This window comes from Ostrinia furnacalis, unplaced genomic scaffold (genome assembly GCF_004193835.3).
Source record: "Ostrinia furnacalis isolate ACB-3 unplaced genomic scaffold, ASM419383v2 OfSCF3854, whole genome shotgun sequence".
Taxonomy (NCBI): domain Eukaryota; kingdom Metazoa; phylum Arthropoda; class Insecta; order Lepidoptera; family Crambidae; genus Ostrinia; species Ostrinia furnacalis.
The window spans coordinates 92,483-117,438 of record NW_021134093.1 but is presented as its reverse complement, the minus strand read 5'-3'; the positions used below and the strand labels follow the sequence as shown (position 1 = coordinate 117,438).

General features: G+C 36.3%; 2 protein-coding genes across 4 annotated transcripts in view; both read right to left on the bottom strand.

Moving 5' to 3' along the window:
- The window catches only part of LOC114358329 (uncharacterized), a 31,986-nt gene extending 24,303 nt beyond the window's left edge, over positions 1-7,683 (bottom strand). Inside the window, 8 exon segments of the mRNA XM_028312261.1 lie at positions 100-350; positions 1,514-1,992; positions 4,387-4,743; positions 4,746-4,806; positions 5,239-5,533; positions 5,675-5,858; positions 6,126-6,260; positions 7,210-7,683. Of these exon segments, the coding sequence (XP_028168062.1) occupies positions 100-350; positions 1,514-1,992; positions 4,387-4,743; positions 4,746-4,806; positions 5,239-5,533; positions 5,675-5,858; positions 6,126-6,260; positions 7,210-7,417 (1,970 nt within the window). The 5' untranslated portion in view covers positions 7,418-7,683.
- Positions 7,684-8,779: 1,096 nt separating this feature from the next.
- Positions 8,780-24,956, bottom strand: part of js (jiangshi) — a 72,231-nt gene continuing 56,054 nt past the window's right edge. For 2 of the 3 annotated variants that reach the window (XM_028312264.1, XM_028312262.1), the window contains exons 4-7: positions 19,373-19,523; positions 12,003-12,124; positions 9,973-11,892; positions 8,780-8,900 (exon numbers count right to left, since the gene is read on the bottom strand). In XM_028312264.1, coding sequence (XP_028168065.1) covers positions 10,801-11,892; positions 12,003-12,124; positions 19,373-19,523 — 1,365 coding nt within the window. In that variant the 3' untranslated portion in view covers positions 8,780-8,900; positions 9,973-10,800. Of the gene's footprint in view, positions 8,901-9,972; positions 11,893-12,002; positions 12,125-19,179; positions 19,348-19,372; positions 19,524-24,956 lie in introns of those variants that run through there. The other variant, XM_028312265.1, reaches the window with a different exon arrangement.

The following is a 24,956-nucleotide window of genomic DNA, read 5'->3' as shown; positions in this document are numbered from 1 at the left end:
AAGCCTGGTGTGATCCAGGGTTTTAGAATATTTTTCCTACGAGTTGTCACAACCGTTATTGTGTGTGCATTAATAATGTTGGTAATAATGGATACTAACCGATCAGCTGCTTGGTCTGCATCCAGGGTACATATTACAGAAGTAAAGTCAGCATTAGTGAGAGCTCTTTTGATGGATTCATGGTCTGTTTTAACAAATGTTCTAAGTGTTTTAGAGTTTTTAAGGGGGCCACTTTCAAGGCACAGCACAATTGGCAAATGGTCAGTTATCATGCAGTCCAGAATCAGAGCATATGATTTCCAACATGGCAAAAATCGGAACCAGCGATCCGGCATTGACTTGGCGCCCAGCTGTCAATGTCATGGATAGGACAGTTCAGTATTTTGGAACTATAAATCTAAATATACAGGGTGGAATTTTGCAATGCCACCTGGGTAAATTTTCGAAAAAAATTCGAAAATCTTTGAATGCAGTTCTATTTCTTTAAAAAAATAAAGGAATGTTTTCTTTGAGTAAAAATTTCTATCTACAGTTTTAATAGTACTTTTCCTTCAGGTGGCATTACAAAATTCCACCCTGTATAAAAGGAGAAACAAACTGACTCACTGACATATCAACGCACAGCCTGAACGGCTAAACGTAAGCACTTGAAATTTGGAAGGGACGTAGCTTAGGTACCGTAGAGGTGCAATAAGAAAGGAATTCCCGAAATTGCCACGGGAACGGGAGTTAGCGGGAAAAAACATTTGTATGAAAAAAGGGATTCTACGTGCTCACGGAAAAGGCTTTATAACGTGCCACGTTTGGTACCGCGCAAACGTGTGGTTAATTGCTGCCACGAGTGGCCGTCACCGATGAGGCGGTGACACGCTAAGTTACAAGTCGCGAGTGGACAGCACACGCATGCAGCGATACCATACAACACATGTTAAAAGTCATGTCATGTATTATAGCTTATCGCCAGCCACAAGTGGCTGTAATAGATATCTCGTTTGCGCGCAGTCTAAGTTAAGATACGCCTGTCTCAGAAATATACCCAGGAGCAACGCCGAACTCCCATTGAATGTTAATTTTTTCAGCCCAGCGAGATCGACTAAAACTTTAATTGCTTAAAAATGTGTTTGTTTCTTTGTAAGACAATTTAGAATTAAACTATAGGATATGGCCCCGAAAGATGAATGAACAGAAAGACTTCTTAATAAGTCTTATTGACACCCTTAACACATAAAACTGAAATCATAGCTTTTTTAAGCTTAAAAAACTAATGTCCAAGGTAAAAATATGAAATGATACATCATCAACAGCCCTTTACAGTCCACTTCTGGACTATGAGCCTCCTCCACTATAGTGGAGGGTTTTGCCATAATCTCCACGCTTGGCAGGCGGGTTGGAGATAGCAGTTTAAAAGATTGATGTTTTTCAGAGAGCGCTGCTGCCCATTCTCTGTTTGATGTGTAGTCCCTAAGTCGCCTCTTACGACACCCGCGGGAAGAGTAGGGGTAATGATACATACCTGCATCTGAATCATCATCTCTTGCACTGGAGACACGGGATTTGGCTGCAACTGATTCAAATATTTCAGCTTGGACTCCACCAGTTCCGACATGTCATCCAGATCTTCATCTTTCTTGTCCTCGTTCAAAATCTCTCCTTTCGTAAACATCAAACCGTTGCCATAACTTATTGTGTTTGTTTTCTTTGTACTAGTATCAGACTCAGTATCATCTTTACTGAAACCTAATCCGGTCCTTTCACTCGTAAAACCTTCAATGAACTGTGAATATTTCGTAGTATACGCTGGAGTCTCAACCTTCTTTGGTGGCAATACCGAATTCGATATTCTTAACTTCTTTCTGGAAGTATTTTCTACGGTCTCCCCAGCACCCATAAGGTACAAATTCGTACCTTTCTTTTCAGTGACAATCGGATTTTCTTTCACCTCTTTATCAATACCATTCTCTTGTATGTTTGCAGAGCTAGGAAATAATGAAGTTGTGGGCNATGGATTCGTGGTCTGTTTTAACAATTGTTCTAAGTGTTTTAGAGTTTTTAAGGGGGCCACTTTCAAGGCACAGCACAATTGGCAAATGGTCAGTTATCATGCAGTCCAGAATCAGAGCTCTAGAAGGTAGATTTGATTTCAAAAGTATATGATCTAAACAGTTTTCTAAGCGTGTAGGATACGTATGGGCCGGTAGCAGACCAAGTGCTGCGGTAGAAGTAAGGTAATAATTAGAGAATCTGTCATTGTTATTGGTTTTAATGTCGATGTTTAGGTCCCCCAACAGAGAAATGTTTCTATATGTGTCGAGACTAAGGACAAGATTGTTTAAACTAGATATAAAGTTGTCTATATTAGAGTATGAAGGGGATCTATAGATGCCTATAAATGCAAATTTGTCATCTATTGTACAAACTAAGCAGTTACCGTCCTCGAATCTGGGTTCCCACACGGAAACATTTAGACCTTGTTTTGCATAGATCACTACACCGTCATTCTGCAGTCTGTTGTTACAGGTATGAAATGAACTATATCCATCTATCTGTGGTATTTTATTTATATTCTTAAGCCAACACTCGCTTAAAATTACAATATCAAGGTTGAGCTTCGTAGTACAAAGCATAGCCGTGAACTGATCAATATTTTTGTTAATGCTCCTAATATTCATGTGAATTATTTTGAGATGCTTATTCGGATTACCTAATATTTGTAGACATTGACCTGGTTGACATCTGAGAGAGTCAGCAACATTAAATGAGTCTAGCTCATTGGTTATATTGTTTAGTTCAAGCTCCGTGACAATTAACTATGCGTCATCTTTTTCTGCAATATTATGGGTTCGCCCAAGCTAAGAATATTAGGCATTTCAGATTTTCGATTAGGAGTTTTGCAATTATTAAATTGTTTTAAAATAAGAAATAAAAAGAGCAGCAGGTCTGCAAGGTAATGGCCACCAGAAGTATGCGAAAGGAAAACATAATTAAATATTGAATGTTTGCTATAATCACTTTTCCCTAGAATGTGTGTATGTGGTGTGGTATGTGATGGATAGGTTATTATGTATTTTGTTTGATGTGTGTTGTGTTTGTGTTTTGTGTGTGAACAAAGTGGATGTCTTGTTTTACAATCAGTATTACATTTATGCAATAGACAGCTTACAGGTACTTTACTATTATTTAAGAACTGTGACACTAAGATATTATCTGACAGCAAATAAAAAATGGGAAAAAACAGATAGTCATTGACCACTTTCAAGATCACGTAAGCACTGTTCCGATTTAACGTGGATTTGTTTCGAACCGTGTTCCTTGCGAAGAAACACCTTGGAATTCGAGGTCCAACAGTAGTTATAACCATTCTTCTTAGCGTAGGTACGGGCTTCGAAGTAAAGCTTTTTGATCGAAGCTGACAGATGTTCGTCGATGTAGATGGGAGTCTTGTCCGTTGTCATTCCTATGTGTTGAGTATTTAGTTTGTCTGCCGGTCCACGAGATCTATTGAAGTTACGTACAGAGGTTAATAAGTCATATTTCTTTTGCACCTTATTGAACTCCACTACTATAGTTCTGTTTGTACCAGGTTTTCCAGATCCTCTATAGATATCTCTAAGGTCCTCTGGCTCAAGTTTAGAGTTTATGGCATTTCCGATACTGCATACAATTTTTGTAAGATCTGCAGTTGTCTCCTTTTCACTCTGGGGGATATTGCGAAGGTCAACAGTGGCGGAGCGAGACATCCGCTGTTGCTCCTGGATTTTAGTCTCTAACGACAGTATGCAGTCTCGGTTTTCCTTCTCGTCTCTTTCCAGATTTTTTATTCTAGTTTGCAATTCTTCGTATTGTCCATGTATAAATTCTAATGATTTTTCGAGTTCCTGGTGACATTTTTGGATGTCACTACATTTTACCTTAACTTCCCCTATATCCGAGACAATTTTTTTTTAGCACCGAGTCCTGGTCGTTTCTCCAAGATGCAAAAACCGAGTCCTGCTCACGTCTCCAAGATGCGAGCATGTCCCTAATCTCATCTTTGAATTCAGAAAATCGATCATCATCCTTGTCTTGGGGGGGAGATATTGGTATTGTTTTATCCATGCGTAGACGCTTGTTACGTACGACGCTCACGAAAGAGCTTTCAATCTCACGTCCTATTCTTGACGGTATGTCGGGTTCTGACTGTACCTGCGGGCCTGAGTTGGAGCTCGAAGGTGTTGGCGATCGATGAAGCGGCATATTTGTATCCAAATGATTTCAAGTCTTAGTACAGAAACGCCGGTATCAGCTTTGTTTTTATCGCACGGCAGCGGTAGAATCACAGACACACGCACGATGAAGGATGTCCAGTTAAGTTGACACGGAGCACAGTGGGATTCGCACGGTAACGGNTTGTGGGCGCATCTACTATATTCTTACTACTAGGGAATAACGGTTTGATTTCTTCTCCAGGTGGAGACACATTTCCATTGCTACGAGGCGAATTTTTTGCACTATCACTTGTTTTCACTTCTTCACTGAAGATGTCAATTTTATTTTTTACTTTAGGCAATTCTTTCTTTTCAATTTGTTCTAATAAATCATCAATATCTCCGATAGACCTGCTATCTGTTTCTGTATCATTTCCTTCATGAACTACTAGGGGAGAGGATGCTTTTGAATTTGTTTCTGATCGAATTATTTCTTGTAATTCTGCCGGTAGCTCACCACCAAGCTTTTCAAGGAGTTTAGCTTTGTCTTTCAGTTTGTTAGCAATAACGATTCATCTTGACTGTCATCGTTTTCAGTCGGTGTTGGAGTGGATGTTGATGTCTGAAAGAATAAAAATAACGTCATAATTTCTGCTGATAATTTCTTAAAGATCCTAAAATTCTAGTTTTATCAGATTGAAAACTTAACCATCACATTGCTTGATGACAAATCCAATAATTTTGAGAACAGTATTTATCTTACTAGGACTTCTGAAATAATTTGTTGTACAAATTATGGCAGAAATGCATGAATAAGATCACTAAGAAAGCCATGTGCAATCATTAGCATTTTGAGATAAATGAAATGATCACAAATGGTGGAGTAAATACTAAAGTAAATAAATCTTCACCTAGACACTCTCAAAAGAATTAGAATGTCATACTTTTAGCATTTTCAGGTGCAGAAACTCATCATAAGAAAGGAAACTTTAAAAAGAAAATAAATTAATCGTTAAAAAAATCTGAGTTATTTGTGCTACAAAAATCCAATTACCTCTTCTATAACGGGTGCAGGTGGCGTCTCTTTGACTTCTTTAGGTGTCTCTACTAAGAACTCAGGAGGAATCTCTGGTCCAATAGGGACTGTGTATTCCTGATTTGGTGGCAGAGCCGGTCCAAACTCTTTCGGTTGCGATTTGCTCTTTGACTTTTTAGTTTGAACTTTGGGCAGTTTTGGTGGCTTAGGCGTCGTAGCCGGTGGTGGTTTGGGTGGAGATTTCACTGGACTCTCTTGCTCATCATTAGAATCAGAGTCAGAGTTGTGATATGATGTGATTAATTCTATTTTGCTGTAAATAAAATGGTTAAATAATATTAAAATTATTTTTAGAATAAGAATAAGTACGTATAAAATAAACTGACGTAACAATCGAAATTAATTACACATTCATTATCATTACTATTATAAACAACTGTTTAAATATACTCACTCTTCATCCACATCACTAGCTCTCCGTTTGCTACCAGCTTTGGTAGGTTTGTCTGTGGGAGTAGTAGTTTTCTTAACAGGCTTGACAGCGGGAGGTTTCGATATCACTTTGGTCTGTGTATTCTGTTTCTCAGCTAAGGCTTGCTGGTACAACTGCCACTCTTCAGCTGATACTTCTGTAGCTCCTGAAATTATACAATAATGTGTGATAATTGTCTTAACAGTCACGCAAGATAAGCAGGCTAACAATTCAAAATTCTTCAAAAGAATATTTATTGTAAAATAATCAATACCTACACCTAGGAACTTGAAGGAACTAATGGTTTGGGCTCAGTTTTGTTATTACCAACTTTCTCACTTATTTGATTGAGACCATATTGACTTAGTTATCTTATTTGATACTGTGTATTTACTGCACCAAAACCAAAAGTATTTTAACAAAAATATCTTACCAGAAGTATGTAATTGTTGTTGGGCCAGCTTCAAAGCTAATAGATATTCAGGAGGAGCCTCCCAAGTCACTGCATTTGTAACTTGGTTCCAGTAATATGTGAAGCCACTGTTCTCATCATAGCATGCTGACCAGGCTGAAATTTGATTAGATTACATTAATACACCTACTAATAAATATACCTACAAGCTTAAAGAAAGAAAAAATTACGTAATATGGCATAAAATATATTAGAAAAGCACCTCACAACAGTCAAAACTTTATTTATTGTACCAATGTAATTGGCAGTTGTGGTATTATAAGCAGTCATGGTATTTTATTCTGTTGATGATCATTGAATAAAGCAAAATTTATTTATTTATTATACAGTTACAGTACATAGAAATATTTATATTCACAAAGAAATACCAAAGAGAACTCTAACTTATCATAGAATAATATTGTTATCAGTTATTAGAATCTGTTTACTAATCTGCACAATATTTATTCAATAACTAGCTGACCCGGCGAACTTCGTACCGCCTTATATCAATCTTTCTGAGAGATTTTCTTAATATTTTTTTCCGTAAGAACCATCCTTGGACTTCCACAAACATTTAAAAAAAAGAATTATCGAAATCGGTTCAGCCGTTCACACGTGATGCCGTGACAACGCGAAACGGGTTTCATTTTTATATATATAGATCAAAATATCAGATGCAACTTTGGAAGTTATTTCACAAACTTACGAAACAATGATTATAATGTGTCATTTATTAAAACGCATTTTGATGGTCATCTCGCGTTATTTGATGCGATTTAATCCTTGAAAACATTGAATAGTAACTTGGGTCAGTGTATAGGAAACGGGGCGCTATGGGGCACGAGACTTAGAAAAATTTTTATGAAAAAATTTTTTTTTTTGAATTTTTGGCTTTTTTTGCCGGGAATGTTTAGAATAGATAAAAATAAGACTAATCTTCAGATAACCTTTTTTTCTAGGACCAACCGTTAACTTTCTAGAGCCAATTAATTGCTCTAGAAAGCAATACATTTGTAGGTTATAATAATATGCAGTATTATTGACAAACAGGGATTTTACTCACGACAGTGTGGAATCGGAGCCGGATGGATAGCACCAGATTCTGCTGCGTATGCGGTCCCCGGGGGCGGTGGGCCAGCAAAGCATTGAGCACCAGGACCAGTTAAATTGCCTTTACTTTTCGCTTTTGAGTTATCTCCTCCGTCATCAGAATCATCATCTGAGTCACCGTAATTGCCAATTAAACCCGCTAGCGCATTAGCTTTACTCATTTTGTTAGATTCCAATCCAAAAAGATTATTAGGTCCGAGAACACAGCTCTAAAGCGACTTGACAAAAATAGCACAGTAGTTTAGGAATATTATCTTTAAAAAGTATTAAACGAACACTAGCACTTTTAATCAGTCGCACGACATTCTAGTTTTAGTTCTACTATAAACACAGTTTCACTTCACTGTTGTTGCATTTTTGTCAAAATACTGAATGGTTTTTTGCTTTTTTTTGGCATGAGTTCGCGTCAAAAACGTCGTGGTGATTGGTGAACCACAGACTAGATGACAGTGCGTGCTGTTTTTTTTAACATTATTATTACTCTGTAGTCTATGATTAATGGCCTATTCCCCTATTCCAAAGTCTTTGGCCAACCAACAACGAGTACGCAAACACGCCACGAGAGAGCGCTACTCGTATCAAAAGTAGAAGACGCGGGAACTACCAACGACATTCAAAGTAAATGGCGCGCGCGTGCGAGTGAAAAACCGCAACAATAGTGTCAAAACCCGTTGTTTTCACGAAAGATGTTGTGAATTGTGCAGCGTGTGTGCAACAAGATTCGTAAAGTCTATTGGATGTAAGTCCCGGCCGGACAAACTTCAAAACCAGGACTTGCAAATAAGTGTCGACCGGCAGCGTTGGCCAAGTAAGTTCCTCCAAAACTTCCTACCTGTAGCCATGCTCTATGCTTGTAGCGGGCCAGTCACCCCCCAGGTCCAACTTTCTTCAAATTAAAATACCTTTTACAGCCTTTTACTTATGTTATAAGTTATCCGACGATGGTAAAATCAGCCCTAAAGCGTTCGTTCGTAGCGTTCTATTTCAAACAGCTTCATACCCTATTTAAATAAACACCTTGAATTTTAATATTTTGTACACAAATAAATAAGGTATTAAGGTTTTATTAATCTAAGGTATTAAGTATTAACATTAAGTAGTTAAATAAAGAATAAAAATGCGATTTATTTTGTAAGTTTTATTATTATTATTTAGGCACATCGCAATGTAAACATATAAAATTTAATTAAGTACCTAATACATTGTTAAATATAATCTGAAGATAAATCTTTTACAAATAAGTAAGCATATTATTTTAATATTGTCTTACTTATTTCAATTCAAAATAATAATTACATAATGTCACTTCTGTGATCAAATAAATTGCAGGTAAGTAAATACAGACACTTTTAATTCAGTAATTTTTATTCAAAAGGTAACTTTATTGAAAATGGCAAACTAATTTAATTGTTACATAAATATTAATGTATAATAAAGCTTGCCAGAGTTTGATGAAGCAGTGGAAGCTTTAAGGTTACATGGCATGTGCCCGGATGAGAGCTTACATTGATTTTTCAAATATAAATCTATAAAATAATCAGATAAAAACATGTAAATGGTACAAAATGCATTACAATTAAATAATCTTAATTAATCTATCATTTTAAAATTATTATACACATTTTGTTTCTATCGTATACTTAACCTCGTAAGACCGAAGAGTAAATATTGTCGACTTCTAAGTATCGCCGAATGTGCTTTCAGAAGAACGAATAATTTGTAGTAGTAAACGCCGAGCACTTCAAGTAAAAACATTTCTATGTTAGAGATTTTCTTTTGCATTCATATTTTCAGGGGCCCTATATAATAGTGCATAGAGCTTAATTTAGGTGAAAAATAATAAAAAAATGTTTTCTCTTAAAAGAACATTCGGTATTGCAGACTTTAAAAAGAAAAAGTAAATAAATTGTATTTTATACTTTAAAGCAAAGCATAAATGTAACCTTCTTAATAAATTAATACTACATAAAGATACAATAATGATATTAATAAATGTAACTGAAAAGTTACAACGGTTTTAATTATATTTAATATTTCATAATTAGTACTTTTAAAAGTACTATCGGTTTTATAATATACACTAATGATAGGTTAGAATTTATAAGAAGTAAAGTGAATATTTATGTTAATTATAATATTTACTAAACTAAAAATCAGTATGTTCTCATGGTAAATTTTCTCAATCATATGATAATTTTAAAAGTCCAATATTCAATTCCATCTTAAAAGAAAAAATATACAAAAACAATACTTTCACCATCAAGACCGAATGTTCCTTGCAAAGAACTATTATTTTCAAACGAAAAAAAATCTTACAAAACTACTTCAAATTGGGAAAAATAATTTTTTTGCTTGTTAAGCAGTATTTTAACTTAAATTATACTGGTCAGTTTTGCAATTAAACTACGTTTACGTGAAGAAAAAAAATTAATCGCTCATCACGTCTTCTCCGACGAACCACCCTGTCAAAGAAAAATGATAATTTGACAGTGACATTAATTTAATTAATTAATTAATTTTGAATAGTTTAAGCCATAGAGTATCACTCTTTTTTTTACGATAGGCGCGAATTTTTGAACTTAAATTTATCGCTAAAGTTTTAGTTCCTCTGAAGGCACATCCGGCGATACTTCGAAATCACCTCCGAAAATGTCTCGGCGTTACTGACTACAAAGTTTCAGTTCCTTCTGAGGCACATCCGGGCTTACGAGGTTAAAACTATCATTTTGTTGGTAGGTTACTTACATTTACTAAGCAACAACAGCTTTAGTTACTTTGTAAATTATGACTTATTTAAAAAATATGATATTTATGTTGCGTAGTACAGAAACGATGCTCTGACCGCTAAAATACAAAATGACTGAAACATTTCTTACTGTGGCTTATGTTTACTTAGTCTCTAGGTAGAGTCTGTGGATAAAGTGAGAAAAACAACGCTTTACCTAAGGTAGGGTTTAAAATAAATACTTAGTAAAAATCAACTATGCGTTAGCTAGTTAATACAGCATTATTTTTCCCTTTATCCACTGACTTTATTAGACTAAATATTAATATTAACTTAATGTGTTTGGTAACTCATTATTAACTCATCAAAAGTCATGATCTTAAATATTATTTGTAAAGGTGGAACATTATCTATCATTCATTCTGGTTTTGGGAATAATTAAATAATTATTGTACTAATGAATTATGTAAATATTGTCCCTACTTACATACACGACATAAATAAACCTATGGCTTTTGTGTTTGGATAAATAAAATTACATCTGCAAAAGCTTAGAAATAACTTACGTTAGAGTTGATATTCACAAGCTTATGATTTACTTATGTACAAAATAATAGAATTTGAAGTATATGGAAACAAAATAAATCACAAAGTACATAAGGATCGACGGTGAAATTTTAATTTTTAATCCTGATGACGACAATTATGACATCTAAGTAACAAATTAATGTATACCAATGAAAGTTAAATATACTTATCTAAATAGCCCCATATTTAGTCGGCATCACATTAACATTAAATTAGTGGTTTTTCAGTGGGTTACCGATTCACAATGCAGGGTTCGCAGGTCCCAGGTTCCAAGTAGGCTGGGTGGCACTGGGGGCAAGCGGGGTTCTCCCCGTAGCTGGAGCGACCAGTCCTTGCAATTTTCACTTGGAAAGACGTCTGTGCATTCTCATCTTCATAACCTGGGTGCGGCTTATCAAGAGGAAACACATAGTCGGGGACGAAATACGAACTTATGTTGTACTCCGTGTTTATGTTACTCGGGGTGGGGTCCACCGTGACCGGGGTAGGCCTAGTCACATCGCTGAAAGGACTACGCCCTCTTACAGTCTTTCCTTGGACCTGTGTGTTGTTGACCGTAACGTTACTTTCTTTGGGCGGTTCCAGATCAAATGCGGGGACAGCCCATTTCCACTCGTAGTACACGGGTGGTCCCATAGTAGTCGACGGCTGCTCTGAGAAGTCTAATTTAGGCGGCAGTAGTATTCTATCTGGAGTAGGCACCGCCGGATTGTCTCGTACACTAACAGTCGGTTCCGTCGGCGTCGGCTTGGAATTAATGCTATCGAATCTAGTTCCTTCTGTCACACCTTTATCGTTATCCTTGTCTAATTTATTGAAGTTGCCAACGTCCTTATTCTTCCGCGGCGTTCTGTCTTCCTCCGAGCTGACTTGTCCTTCGGGAAGGTGCTTATTCAGATCGATGATTTCAGATCTAGACATGGCGGTCTTGATGGAGTCGGGCGAGCTCGGGTCGAATCGTTTGATGAATTTGTAGACTGGATCGTCGGATTTGGTTCTAATGTCTATATCGGGGTATTCTGTTGTGGTGGTGTCTGGGATAGGAGGCTGGAAGTATTTTGAAGGGGTGGGGATTTTGTTGTTTTGGTTGTCGTCTTGTACTTCTGGGGTGGGTTGGAAGGTGGGGGTGAGTTCCTGGGAGGCGGCGCCCGCCAAGTGGTCCTGGTCGGTGGGGTCTCTCTTGAGCCCGAACTGGACGCCGGTGCCGGTGGACCAGCCGGTGGGCGGGCGGTAGTTCTGCTTGGCGCTGTCCAGCCCGTTGTTGTTGGAGCTCGATATCGAGTCTGCAATGCCTACGATACTGTTGCCGGGATGTACGGGGTACTGTAACATNTGTAACATTGAATTAACCATAATTAATATGACTATTATAAACGATACTATGATTAAGTTTCAATTCATCACTGGGTAGGCTTTGTATCTGTCGTTCTTACCCTAGTTTCAGCTTCCCTGAGCCCGTCGTAGTAGTTGGCGTTGGGCGGCACGGACAGGATGTCGGGGCGCGGGGTCCTCTGCTTCATATCCTCTTCTGACACGAACGGCTTGTCTCTCTGACCTGAAACATTGCACAATATTCTGAATCATTGTTCATTTCTAGTAAGTTCAATGTCAATTCATCGAAAACGATGCTTTGGGATTAATAAGACCTCAGAAAAAGACGGTGAATTTCAAGAAAATCTTACATAAATAGAGAAAAGCATCTAGAAAAAAAAAAGTGTTTAGAGTCGCATCTTGAACAAAATTTTAAATAAATTGATTTTACTAAGTTATTTTTTTAAACACTCAACATAATCAAGAATCTAAAATCTCTATCTATCTTAAGTCAGATTGTATCTTTAATTTTTAACGAATCTATCTCTTTGTCTGCAGAACAAAACTCGTAAACAAACGCATACATGTACTTAACTGACCTGCCACAACACTGGATTTGCCTCGCTAGAATCACACGCATGACAAGAGACTATCGAATATCAATAATCGCACAGAGGCGTTACCGTGATCCTGCGGTTAAGGCACATTGTAACATTAGGCACACGCGTCGTGTTACATTTCTCACCTTGCTGTTACACGATACCTCATTACCAATGACAAGCTCTTGACCGTGAGGTGTAACAATAACATTATCAAACGGTGCATGAAATCATATGCATGCTATTATCTTTCTGGTTTCATTGACGCCTACTTGCTGTTTAACTAATTTTAATAACCTTTATATGTATGTATATGAGTTATGAGACGAATATGATCAAATTTGCTGTATCATACTTTTTTGCAAGTATTTTTTGCATGTCAGTTTATACATTTCCGTATTTCATAAGTTAAGTATTACTAGATTAGAATGTACGGAAATAAAATAGTAAAGTTCCTGTAAAGCTACACCAAAACCTAGTTACCTACATTTTCAAAATGATGACCATTATTATTTCAGTTTGATGATCTTACCAGTCTACCAACTAGGCGTCAGAGTTGTAGTAGATTTGTTATCCCACTCTCAGTTTTCGTAAATAAGAGTGTCAGTTCTTCAGTTTATCTATTCCTCTATTTTGATTTCGGCAAACGTGTCTGCTGAACTGACGCATAAAACATGATTTTTCATGATGAAAACAATATTACGTCAGTTACTGTTATTACACTGATTGTTATGGTTAATCGATTTGAAAAGGATTTCGTCGAATATTTAACTTTATCACGAAGTTTTTAGATGAACTCATCGAACTCACGAATTATGCTGTCATAGCTTCTTTGATTGAAAGGTTCGACAACACAAGGTAAGTTGAAAAAACCTTTAGGTAACCTATACAAAAATGTTCTAAAAATGTAAAGCCTAGCTCTACCTACCTGTTTCATAATGTGCAATGTCGTTTTTTCATTTTTTCATTTCTGGAGCAGGTAGGAAGTGTTTATTGAAATATTAATAACAAACTGGCGCATGAAATAATTTCAACTACCTAACTCATGTCTTTCGAAGACCAGCATTATGGATCACTTCAGACTTCTAGATAGAAATTCGATGTAGATCTGTCTCATGACTCTGAGGAGTAGGAAACCCTCAGCAGATTACCTCAATGTACGGTACTACAAAACCATTTATTTTATTTTATCTGAAGCACCTTCGTTTAGCATCAAATCAATGTTCTGTTGCCCTTACTTGTTGTGTGCTTATCTGATGCGTGCGACTCAACGGTTACCGCATACTTAAAAGTTCCAAAGTTTCAGCAGTGGACGCGCTTGTAATGTCTTGTAAGAACTATAAAATCATTTGCGAAACGTTTATAGGTCGTTCGTGCTTATGTCAACGGGTACGTGAGTGTCCATTATCAATTTCAAGCTTATCAAAATTTTGTGGCTACCGCGGAAGTTGGGCAAGTGGGTTGACGGCGTAACCTCACCTTTCACCGGCGTTAGTATGCGGCATATGCAATTACAGACCACAGATTTGTTTTACAAGTACACACACGATGGTGGAATAAAATAATTTGTTGTTTCTTCACGGAGGCACAGTTCCCATCTCGTGCTCCCACTATACTCTGCATGTGCACGTGCAGTCAGTAAGTAATACTTATTTTGATTGCCAATTCAAACTTTAGTTGTAGACAATTTTACTTTTTGGTCTCGAAATTAAATAAATCAGAAGGAAATAGAAGCAGTCATAACATACTGCCAGACAATTAACTTATTTTCCTGTAATTCATAAGTTACAGGAAAATAAGTTGTCTGGCCAAGTGGCTCTCACTTCAACTTAAACGATGACTGGTCAAAGGGAAAATGTATAAATATTGTGATGACGAGTAATTCNCCGACACTAGCCCATGTTAACATGGGCATATAAATGATATGGTGAAGTCAGAAATTTGATATCATCATTTTATTTTTTTAAATTTTCATACAAAATAAATTTTATAAATTCCGATTTGTATAAAAATTAAAATAGTTAAAATGAAGATATCAATTTTCTGACTTCGTCATACCATTTATATGCCCATGTTAACATGGGTTAGTGTCGGCTCATATGCCCATTTACCAAACACCCTGTAGAATCTAAAATCTCTATCTATGTTAAGTCATATTGTATCTCTGATTTGTATCTAGAATATTTAATTTTTAACGAATCTCTTTGTCTGCAGAACAAAACTCGTAAACAAACGCATACATTTACTTAACTGAGCCCCGATTACGGTATTTTTTACCGTCAACAATCCAGACACGCTTCTCGATTCTGCGATACGATTGGTCGTTCAACAGCGTACGTCAGCTGTTTTGACCAATCGTATCGTAGAATCAGAAACGCGTCTGGATTGTAGACGTTATAAAAGTTACCGTAATCGGGGCTCTGACCTGCCACAACACTAGATTTGCCTCGCTAGAATCACACGCATGATAAGAGACTGTATCGAATATCAATAATCGCACAGAGGCGTTACCGTGATCCTGTGGTTAAGGCGCAATGTAACATTAGGCACACGCGTCGTGTTACATTTCTCACCTTGCTGTTACACGATACCTCATTACCAATGACAAGCTCTTGACCGTGAGGTGTAACAATAACATTATCAAACGGTGCATGAAATCATATGCATGCTATTATCTTTCTGGTTCCATTGACGCCTACTTGCTGTATAACTAATTTCAACAACCTTTATGTTTATTAGACGAATATGATCAAATTTGCTGTATCATACTTTTTTGAAAGTATTTTTTGCATGTCAGTTTATACATTTCCGTATTTCATAAGTTAGGTATTACTAGATTAGAATGTACGGAAATAAAATAGTGAAGTTCCTGTAAAGCTACCAAAACCTAGTTACCTACATTTTCAAAATGATGACAATTATTGATGATCTTACCAGTAACTAGGCATCAGAGATGTAGATATTGTTGTCCCACTGTCAGCTTTCGTAAATATAAAATAAAAAAAACAAAGTCAGTTATTAGAGAATTTATTAGAGAAGATTTAGTTAGTGAAATTCAAATCTACTTAAATCGAAGCGGTCCTAGAACTTGGAACGGAAAGTAAAATTCGTGTTAATTCGTGTTAGTTCTTCAGTTTATCTGTTCCTGTAATTTTGATTTCGGCAAACGTGCCCCGGCTGGACTGACGCACAAAACATAATGCTTCATGATGAAAAAATTATTACGTCAGTTACTGTTATTACACTGATTGTTATGGTTAATCGATTTGAAAAGGATTTCGTCGAATATTTAACTTTATCACGAAGTTTTTAGATGAACTCATCGAACTCACGAATTATGCTGTCATAACCTTCTTTGATTGAAAGGTTCGACAACACAAGGTAAGTTAAAAAAAAAACTTTAGGTAACCTATACAAATTTAAAGCCTAGCTCTACCTATCTGTTTCATAATGTGCATTGTCGTTTTTACATTTTTTCATTTCTGGAGCAGGTAGGAAGTGTTTATTGAAATATTAATAACAAACTGGCGCATGAAATAGTTTCAATTAACTAACTCTGAGGTGGAATTGTGTAAAGCAATCGTAATCAATTGACAGTTCATAACGTACGATAAAGTCAATTAAACAAAGCGTTTGACAGAATAATCGTACGTTATGAACTGTCAAATGACAACGATTGCTTTACACATTTCCACCTCTGATGTCTTTCGAAGACCAGCATTAAGGATCACCTGGTCTGTGAGCACGTAGAATTTTGTGCTCTCGCACACTCACTGCGGGCGCCCATCGCACAGTGGCGACAGCAATATAATTACGCGCGAGCGATAAGGATGGGTAGCTTGGGGTCATTGGACAAAATTCTACGTGCTCACAGACCAGACTATAGATAGAAATTCGATGTAGATCTGTCTCATGACTCTGAGGAGTAGGAAACCCTCAGCAGATTACCTCAATGTACGATACTGCAAAACTGTTTATTTTATTTTATCTGAAGCACCTTCGTTTAGCATCAAATCAATGTTCTGTTGCCCTTACTTGTTGTGTGCTGATCTGATGCGTGCGACTCAACGGTTACCGCATACTTACAAGTTCCAAAGTTTCAGCAGCGGACGCTTGTAAGAACTATAAAATCATTTGCGAAACGTTTATAGGTCGTTCGTGCTTATGTCAACGGGTACGTGAGTGTCCATTATCAATTTCAAGCTTATCAAAATTTTGTGGCTACCGCGGAAGTTGGGCAAGTGGGTTGACGGCGTAACCTCACCTTTCACCGGCGTTAGTATGCGGCATATGCAATTACAGACCACAGATTTGTTTTACAAGTACACACACGATGGTGGAATAAAATAATTTGTTGTTTCTTCACGGAGGCACAGTTCTCATCTCGTGCTCCCACAATACTGTATGTGCAGTCAGTAATGCTTATTTTGATTTCCAATTCAAACTTTAGTTGTAGAAAATTTTACTTTTTGGTCTCGAAATGAAATAAATCAGAAGGAAATAGAAGAAGTTATGAATTACAGGAAAATAAGTTAATTGTCTGGCCAAGTGGCTCGCACTTCAACTTAAACGGTGACTGGTCAAAGGGAAAATGTATAAATATTGTGATGACGAGTAATTCTACTTTGAATCATAATAATTATGCTTAATAATAATTTATCTGCATAATTTTGCATGTTTGTCCATAATCTAGTCGGCAAAATTCTCGTACTTATTTACGAACATATTTTAACTCGTAAATACTTACTTGCATGCATTTAATATTTAACTATAAAGTTAAAACATATTAACAACAATATTGAAAAGAGCTTTAAAAGTAAGGGTGCTGTAGTAAAATGGGCCCACACACAGTTGACAATCGCAAAGGTACTTCCACTAATAACCAATGAAACTGGATCTAGAGATTAGCAGAAATAGAACTCAGGTGTTTATGAAGCCCCGTCCTAAAATCCTCATAAGCCTGTAAAATCTTCATGTCCATTTGTTGACGTGCTGTGATCAATACTCGTGCGCCTCGGAATCGCGGGCGCAGTCAAGGGCGTTCACCTAACATTGACATACGTTGCGCCTATCCACGTAACGCACTTGCGTAATTCGAATATTCATTACTAATTTTGATCGCGACTTTGTTTGTTTAAGAAATAAAATGAAGTTGACAATTTTTTCTCCAAATCTAGATTTTTAGATCAAAAAGTTTAGGTTTTTTATATAAAAAAAACTTAAAATCATAAATTAGATGTATAACACACTGAGACATTACGGACAGCCAGGCTTACCATCTGTGACATTGGATAATGTTGACAGTAACCGGTATAGCCTTATTAAGCTTATCTTGCTAATTTAATCATAAAAGAGTTGCTGAAGTTGAAGCTCTATGCGATTAAAATCAGTTCAACTCTATAGCCTCGATTACATAACCAATGGACACGAAGTTATATCAGACAAAAGACTGCGGAATTTGTATTCAAACTTTGTAAAATTTTGTGTTTGTCAAACACAAAATCCTACCATAGGCTTGAATAGGCTTTGATGAGGCTGAGGCCTCGCTAGTGTGAACAGTAAAATGTATTGAGTATTAAAGATTATATTATTAATAAATAATGGGAGGACGGTCGATCATAAATAAACGGCTACAAAGAAAATTGGATGGTAAATTGCTAAGTGATCAATGATTTTTGAATGATGGATCTAAGTCCTATGAACAGTCAAGACTAGTGAATCTAAATGCCTACTGTATTACTTTAATTTTATTGGAATTAACCTTATGTTCTTNTTATGTTCATGTAGATAGAGACAAAAAGCTAGTTCTAACAATACCTCCATACATCCTGAGCACGCAAAGCTGCGAGCATAAACTATCTGTAGTAAGTAGGTATTTATCGTTAACTACAATCTTGTTATTTAAATCATTATGATAAAGAGAGGTTGCCTAAAAATAACCCGTTTACAAGTTCAAAGTCTTCCGCATATAAAATTAAATGCTGGTACACTTATCGTTGTTATCTGCACATCATTCTGATTGAAGTGACAGTCCATTCATTCCCACAATACTCAATGAAACTCGTTTAGAAATGATTCAGAGCTCGTGAGCAAACGCTTCTGGTATATTGCACGTCTCAGCATAATGCACCAAATTACAGCAAGGTTAACGAACCATTCAGGTTGCAACGGTTTCAAGTGGCTACAGATAATCAAACCAGTGTATAATACAATTATTAAGCAGATAATGCTTCGACCTCAGTTTGTAATACACTTATTATTAGATAATGTTAAAATTACAATAGATAGTTCTTCCGTTTGTTATTTTGGATCTTCCGCGAGTTGGAAGGTTGCCATTAGCATCTAGCTGTTTAGTACAGGCTAATGCTTTAAATACTTTTCCTTTAAGAAGAATAAATAAATATGCCCCTAACTACCTTACATAGACAGACAAAGAGATTGGTACCTGCTTACATAGAAATGATGTAACGATTAAACTACAAACAGACTTCCCACTGGCTTAACTGTGAACGGAAAAACGGAATCTTGAATTTGGATAGCCTTACTGATGAGCAGATTGAGGCAGTGGTTACATGCGCTGCTGGAACAGCGTCGTATTGGGGCACGAGTAGNACGAGTAGGTAAACTGACGCCTGAGACCGTCCCACATGTGGTACACATAATACAAGACAACTCTTACGCCATAGCCAGTGACCCTTACCAATGAGCAGGTTGGCGCTGTAGTCGCTCTCGCTCTTGGAGCAGTTGACCATGTACCAGTGGTCGCAGATGAGCATACGCTGCTGGAACAGCGTCGTGTTGGGGCACGAGTAGCTGAACTGTCGCCCGAGTCCGTCCCACATGTGGAACATATAATATAAGACAACTCTAACGCCATAGCCAGTGACCCTTACCGATGAGCAGGTTGGCGCTGTAGTCGCTCTCGCTCTTGGAGCAGTTGACCATGTACCAGTGGTCGCAGATGAGCATGCGCTGCTGGAACAGCGTCGTGTTGGGGCACGAGTAGCTGAACTGGCGCCCGAGACCGTCGCACATGTGGTACACCTGGAAAAAACAGAGGGTCGTTGAGACAGGGCATTTGCTTCAGTCACGTACTAGTACCACATTTGGTACACGTGGAAAAGAGAACGTAATTGGGAAAAGGGATTAACGTCAGTGACCAGTCGCTCATTTGGTACACCTGCAAAAGGGAGTAGTCATCATCTTAGGTCTTACAGCGATAATCTTCATAAATCGAACTTTAACTTTTACTATAGTTTTGACAAACGTAGTATAATAATTGAAACCGGGATTCCTTCTTTCCTTCTGCTCTACATCTACAGTAACAAATAACAAGTTTGTGACTTTTTTGTAAGATCTTTAGAACTTCAGAACTGACTTTAATTTACTTAGGTACGATAACATGGAGGATATATAGAAGACCATCATTATCATTATTTCAGGAAAATAATACCTCTTTATTAAAATACATTTGGGTTTACGTAACTATCAAAGAGAACACAATAAATCATTGTGGGTGTAGGCTCTACCAATAAATAATTAATCCACAACCATGAAATAGGAAGCGTAAAATAATTTGAGGATTAATTATGATGTAGCAATTACTTCCGACTGATGAACCAGGAAGTAAATGCACGAATTATTCAAGAATTACCAAAGTTTTGATTGTGCCAATTATTCTGAGCCGTTTGGTCAACTATCATGATTGTTGTCAGTAAAAAATATAAATAAACTATAGTGAACTCTTAATTTAAACGGTTGTAAAAAAGTATCTTGCAAAAGTAATAAATCAATTAATAGCAAACGGTAATTTGTGTACAATTTATTTATTGCTTAGCTTTTTGCTATAATTTGTGCATAAATTAAGTAGACACTGTAGCAGTTACTTCAATGAAATTGTATTCTACGGGTTACTATGCTTAAATTAAACACATTGAAAGTCAAACAAAAGTTCCAAAAAAATATTGCAATTCTACTAAATTGAAAAGTGTTAATTTTAGCATAAGACAGTTGTAAAGTTAATTTGATTTATTGTAAAAATTTTTTAATGATTGATAAAATTAATAAAACACCTAATACATGACGTTGTTTACTTAAATATAGAGTCAGATAATTCTTAACTATACAGAACTATGTAAACATAACTTCTAACTAAACGAGTAAAATATTACGGTCGTTGCCGTAACTGCATATAAATAATAACCTAATGACGGTCGTTCATGCTACGATTGCCGTACAAACCGCAAAGCCGTTTGGAACAAAACGCACAATTATACCTTTATTACAGCAAAAAGTTTTTTAAACGTTGTTAGAGCTAATTTTAGAATGATATAATTTTCCACTTACTACATTTCTGCTTGCGTATGAATCGATTACGATTAGATGTGAATTATGCGCAATATAAAACCGTATTTTTTTCTATTTACATAAATATGGATGGATACCTTGTTAGCTGCAAAACAAAATTTTAAAATAAATTGAGAGCATAGTCCGCTGCAATTAACAAAAAAAAAGTCTTCTTTAGTTCCTGGATGAATCAATTTGCGTTTCCACAAAGCAGAAGCCATACCAATAAATAACGAACGAAACAATTACCATGCGTGATCGACACAAATTATCTTCACACATGATTGACATCGCAATAGCACCTCGTCTACGACCTTTAATACCATATATTTACGGTTTAAATTGATTTAAATTTGAATCAAGATAATGTAAGCCACGAGGAATCCGTTTAAGTGTGGTCTCATCAGATCTTCGCTTCCTCATTCCGAGCAGAGCCGGGTTAAATGCATAGTCACGATCCGCGAAATAATGAGTTATGGACTATTGTCTGAAATTGGGGTGATTTTTAAACTATTTTTTCAGTTGCGTTTTTCGATGTTACCTAGGTTTATTGTTTGTAAACAAAAACGCTACAAATCGAGGATATAACACGACGTATTTTTCCATATTTTTAAATACTTCAGTGTCGTTTCATAACACAACACACAACTAAATATCATAAAGATTCGCGATTAAACATTCGATTTCAATTGTCGAGAAAAACTCGAAACAAAAACTCATCTTTACCAGTTCTGGTTTTCGGATCCGCATTTTTTAAAGAACTGGATCAGGTGACATAAATAAAACCATCCATAAATTAAGATCAGATATCTCGAAAAACCGATTTCCGTATTCGTTCACTTTTTACGAGATCCACATGGATCTTCGTTTGAAAAAATTAGTAAGTTGGTGAATTCAAATTCATATTAATTAAAACAATGCTAATATTATGCTTGTTATATTTTACTAGTGAGGATTTTTATGGACCGTTGAGAATCAACGATGTCGTAAAATTTTGTTTAAATGATGATTCCTTACTAGTCACGAAAATATGCTAAACTCTGACATACGATCTAGTTTCATTTACGATGATATTTTACTAAAATGAAGGTAGTTAACCTTGGGCATAGTTTCCAGCTAATTTTGGCTTAGAGCTACCACATAACTGCCATTTTTGGTACCTAGAAGATATTAAAAATGTTTTAGGAAGGACTTAGTGTTAAAAGATAGATAATCTTAATTATGAAATAAATTAATGGGTCTTTCATGACACGTAACTAACTTAAATTAGCTAATTTATTCATAGAGATGAACATTTTTAGGTTTCCATTAGGTACAATTGTTTCAACTCAAGCTACTGTTTTAGGTAAGTTACCGTAAAAAAGCAAATAAGACAGAGGTGACATAAAACATACAATGAATGAATGAATAAACTAAGCAGTGCCACCATGTCGCACAGCGATGCCCATCGCAATGGGACCCCACTCAGCATATGCCGTGGCCCCCGGTGAGGGAAGCCACGACGCTGGTTTTCAGTGTGCCCCATGCCGAGTGAGAGTCACGGACACTAAACTATACCATAAAATATACTTACATAAATAATAATAATAGTGCGCGTATAAATTTTAAATGTATATACAGACGTAGTATTTAATAACTTACCATGCAGTTATTTATTTTGGGAAGCAAAAAGGTAATAAACATTAATGTAATTACGTATAGTATAAAATGCACAATAATTATGTTAATGTTAAAATTCACGTTTTAAGACTCCGACTACCAAATAAAAATACTAGGAACTTTGTTTATAACTACCTAAAACTGCGACTTGGTCTAAAATTTCTTTAGTGACTGTCTAAAAACTTTTAATCCTTCCTAAGCTAAGTGCCATTTTACCGCAATCTGTTAGGATTCATCAGCAGTTCTAGAAATTTCCCTTTGCAAATATTTATGTAACTACAAGAAATAACCTTGAAGATTTTAAATTTTTGGGCATAATGAGTGTATAAATAAACCTGGTGATAATTAATTTTTTGTGGGCGGCCGTAAACGTCCGATGGGACAATACTGGTTATAAACACATTCGGCCGATCAAGCACGTGGCGACTTTTGCTGACAGATGGCTGGATTTTGTATAATATAGATAAGGTGAATCAGTAGGCTCTAATTAAATTTTAAAATTGACCCCCTACAGTTCCTATTCCTACACAGTCATGATCATCATAATTCTCATCAGGTCATTTACTTGGTCCACTGCAGAAGCATGATTCCTCCTTAAAATTCGTATCTAATTTACTAAAGGCAAATGGAGCTAATCAGGTTGATTTATGCCCGTTTTCACCATCAATCCCTAATTTTTAAGTGACCCCTATGGTAACACATACCTAACAGGAATTTTGTTTTCATAGGGGTCACTTAAAAATTAGGGAGAGATGGTGAAAACGGGCATTAGTCCCTGTCTCGCTTTTTACGAAATCCTCGGAAAAAGTGGAAATGGTTCAATTATTCTCAGCTAAAACCATTGACTCCATCTATCTACATATTCTCACTATAAGTTTGTTTGTTAGCCGTTATGTAAATTCAACTTATGAAGTTGCTCCGCACACAATCAAGTAGGTACACTTACTTCAACCTGACCCTTCTGTTTTTAACTCTATTATACTTTTACGAAGGTGGTTAACACTCACGTGAATCTCAATAAATTATAATATTGACTTCATTATTCCGAGTTTTTAGTTTTTGCAAAAAACGCCCACAAAGACCTGATTTATGGTAGGACACTTTTAGTAGGCATTACGTTCAAAATTGATAGCACCAATTAAATAAAACAGGATCTTTGAAATTTTGACAAAATGTCCCCATGAGTAGGTAGCAACTAGCAAGTAACTAAACATATTGTAGAACTTCTTTAAAATGCTGTAAAAGAAACACTCTGTTTAGCAAGAGAAACACTCTGTAATATTTTATAGAATTTTCGACGACCAATATAAATCATTTGATAGAAACGTTTCAATGACGCGTTATTCTGTAGCGTTCGTTCGTATTCGTTTTCGTTTATCTTATTATTCTAAATCTTCCCCCAAGGATTTCCACAACGACCTGTCCTGTGCTGCCCGCATCCAGATACTTCCCACGACCTTCACCAGATCATCGGTCCACATAGTGGAAGGCCTGCCCACACTTAAAATAATGTCTTCCTAATATGTCATTGTTATGTAGCAAGGATACAATAAATCTCCTAGTAACAAAGAAGTTAAAAGACTCATTTTTTTTTTCAAAAAAGTAAATGACATAAGCACGGGCAACAACTTTTCATTCAACAAGGTATTCGATTAAGATGCGAAAATTAGAGACATGAACATAGTAACCGCGATAAGCGGAAACAAGAAAAAGTTAAAATTAAGAAATTCCAGCAAAATCTTAGATAGGCTTGAGATGGAAGAATTAAATTAATACACTACCTATTTAAAGTCTTGGGTATACATACAATCTTACAGTTTTAGATTTAAAACTTTTTTTGTATTAAAGTATTTCGTATAAGGCAAATCATCATTATCATCTCATTAGTTCCCTAATAAGCTAAGTCAAACCTTAAAGGGTTCATCTACTATATAAAAATAAGTCGGGTTTTCCTCCCTGACGCTATAACTCCAGAACGCACGACCCGATTTCCACGGTTTTGCATTCGTTGGAAAGGTCTCGGGCTCCGTGAGGTTTATAGCAAAGAAAATTCGGGAAAAGGGGGTAAAACAGGATCCACGCATACGAAGTCGCGGGCGGCCGCTAGTAATGTTATGTAATAATAATTATGTTTTGTGAAAAACTGAAAATGAAACCTGTTTTGAGACAAATAAATACTTCCTATTTCTATTTCTAATACTCTAATGCCCATTTTCACCATCAACCCCTAATTTTTAAGTGACCCTTATGGTAACATATAACAGGCATTTTGTTTTCATAGGGGTAACTTAAAAATTAGGGGTTGATGGTGAAAACGGGCATAAGGCAACATAATGAACATAACTATCTCAAAACGTTTCATCATAATTTAGAAACCAATTAAGATTAATCAAAGGACTTCCTAAATAGTACATTACAAGTTAATTCCCGCCCGCCCCCGCTTCCGCCTATGCGCGCGTCGCAGCCGCTATT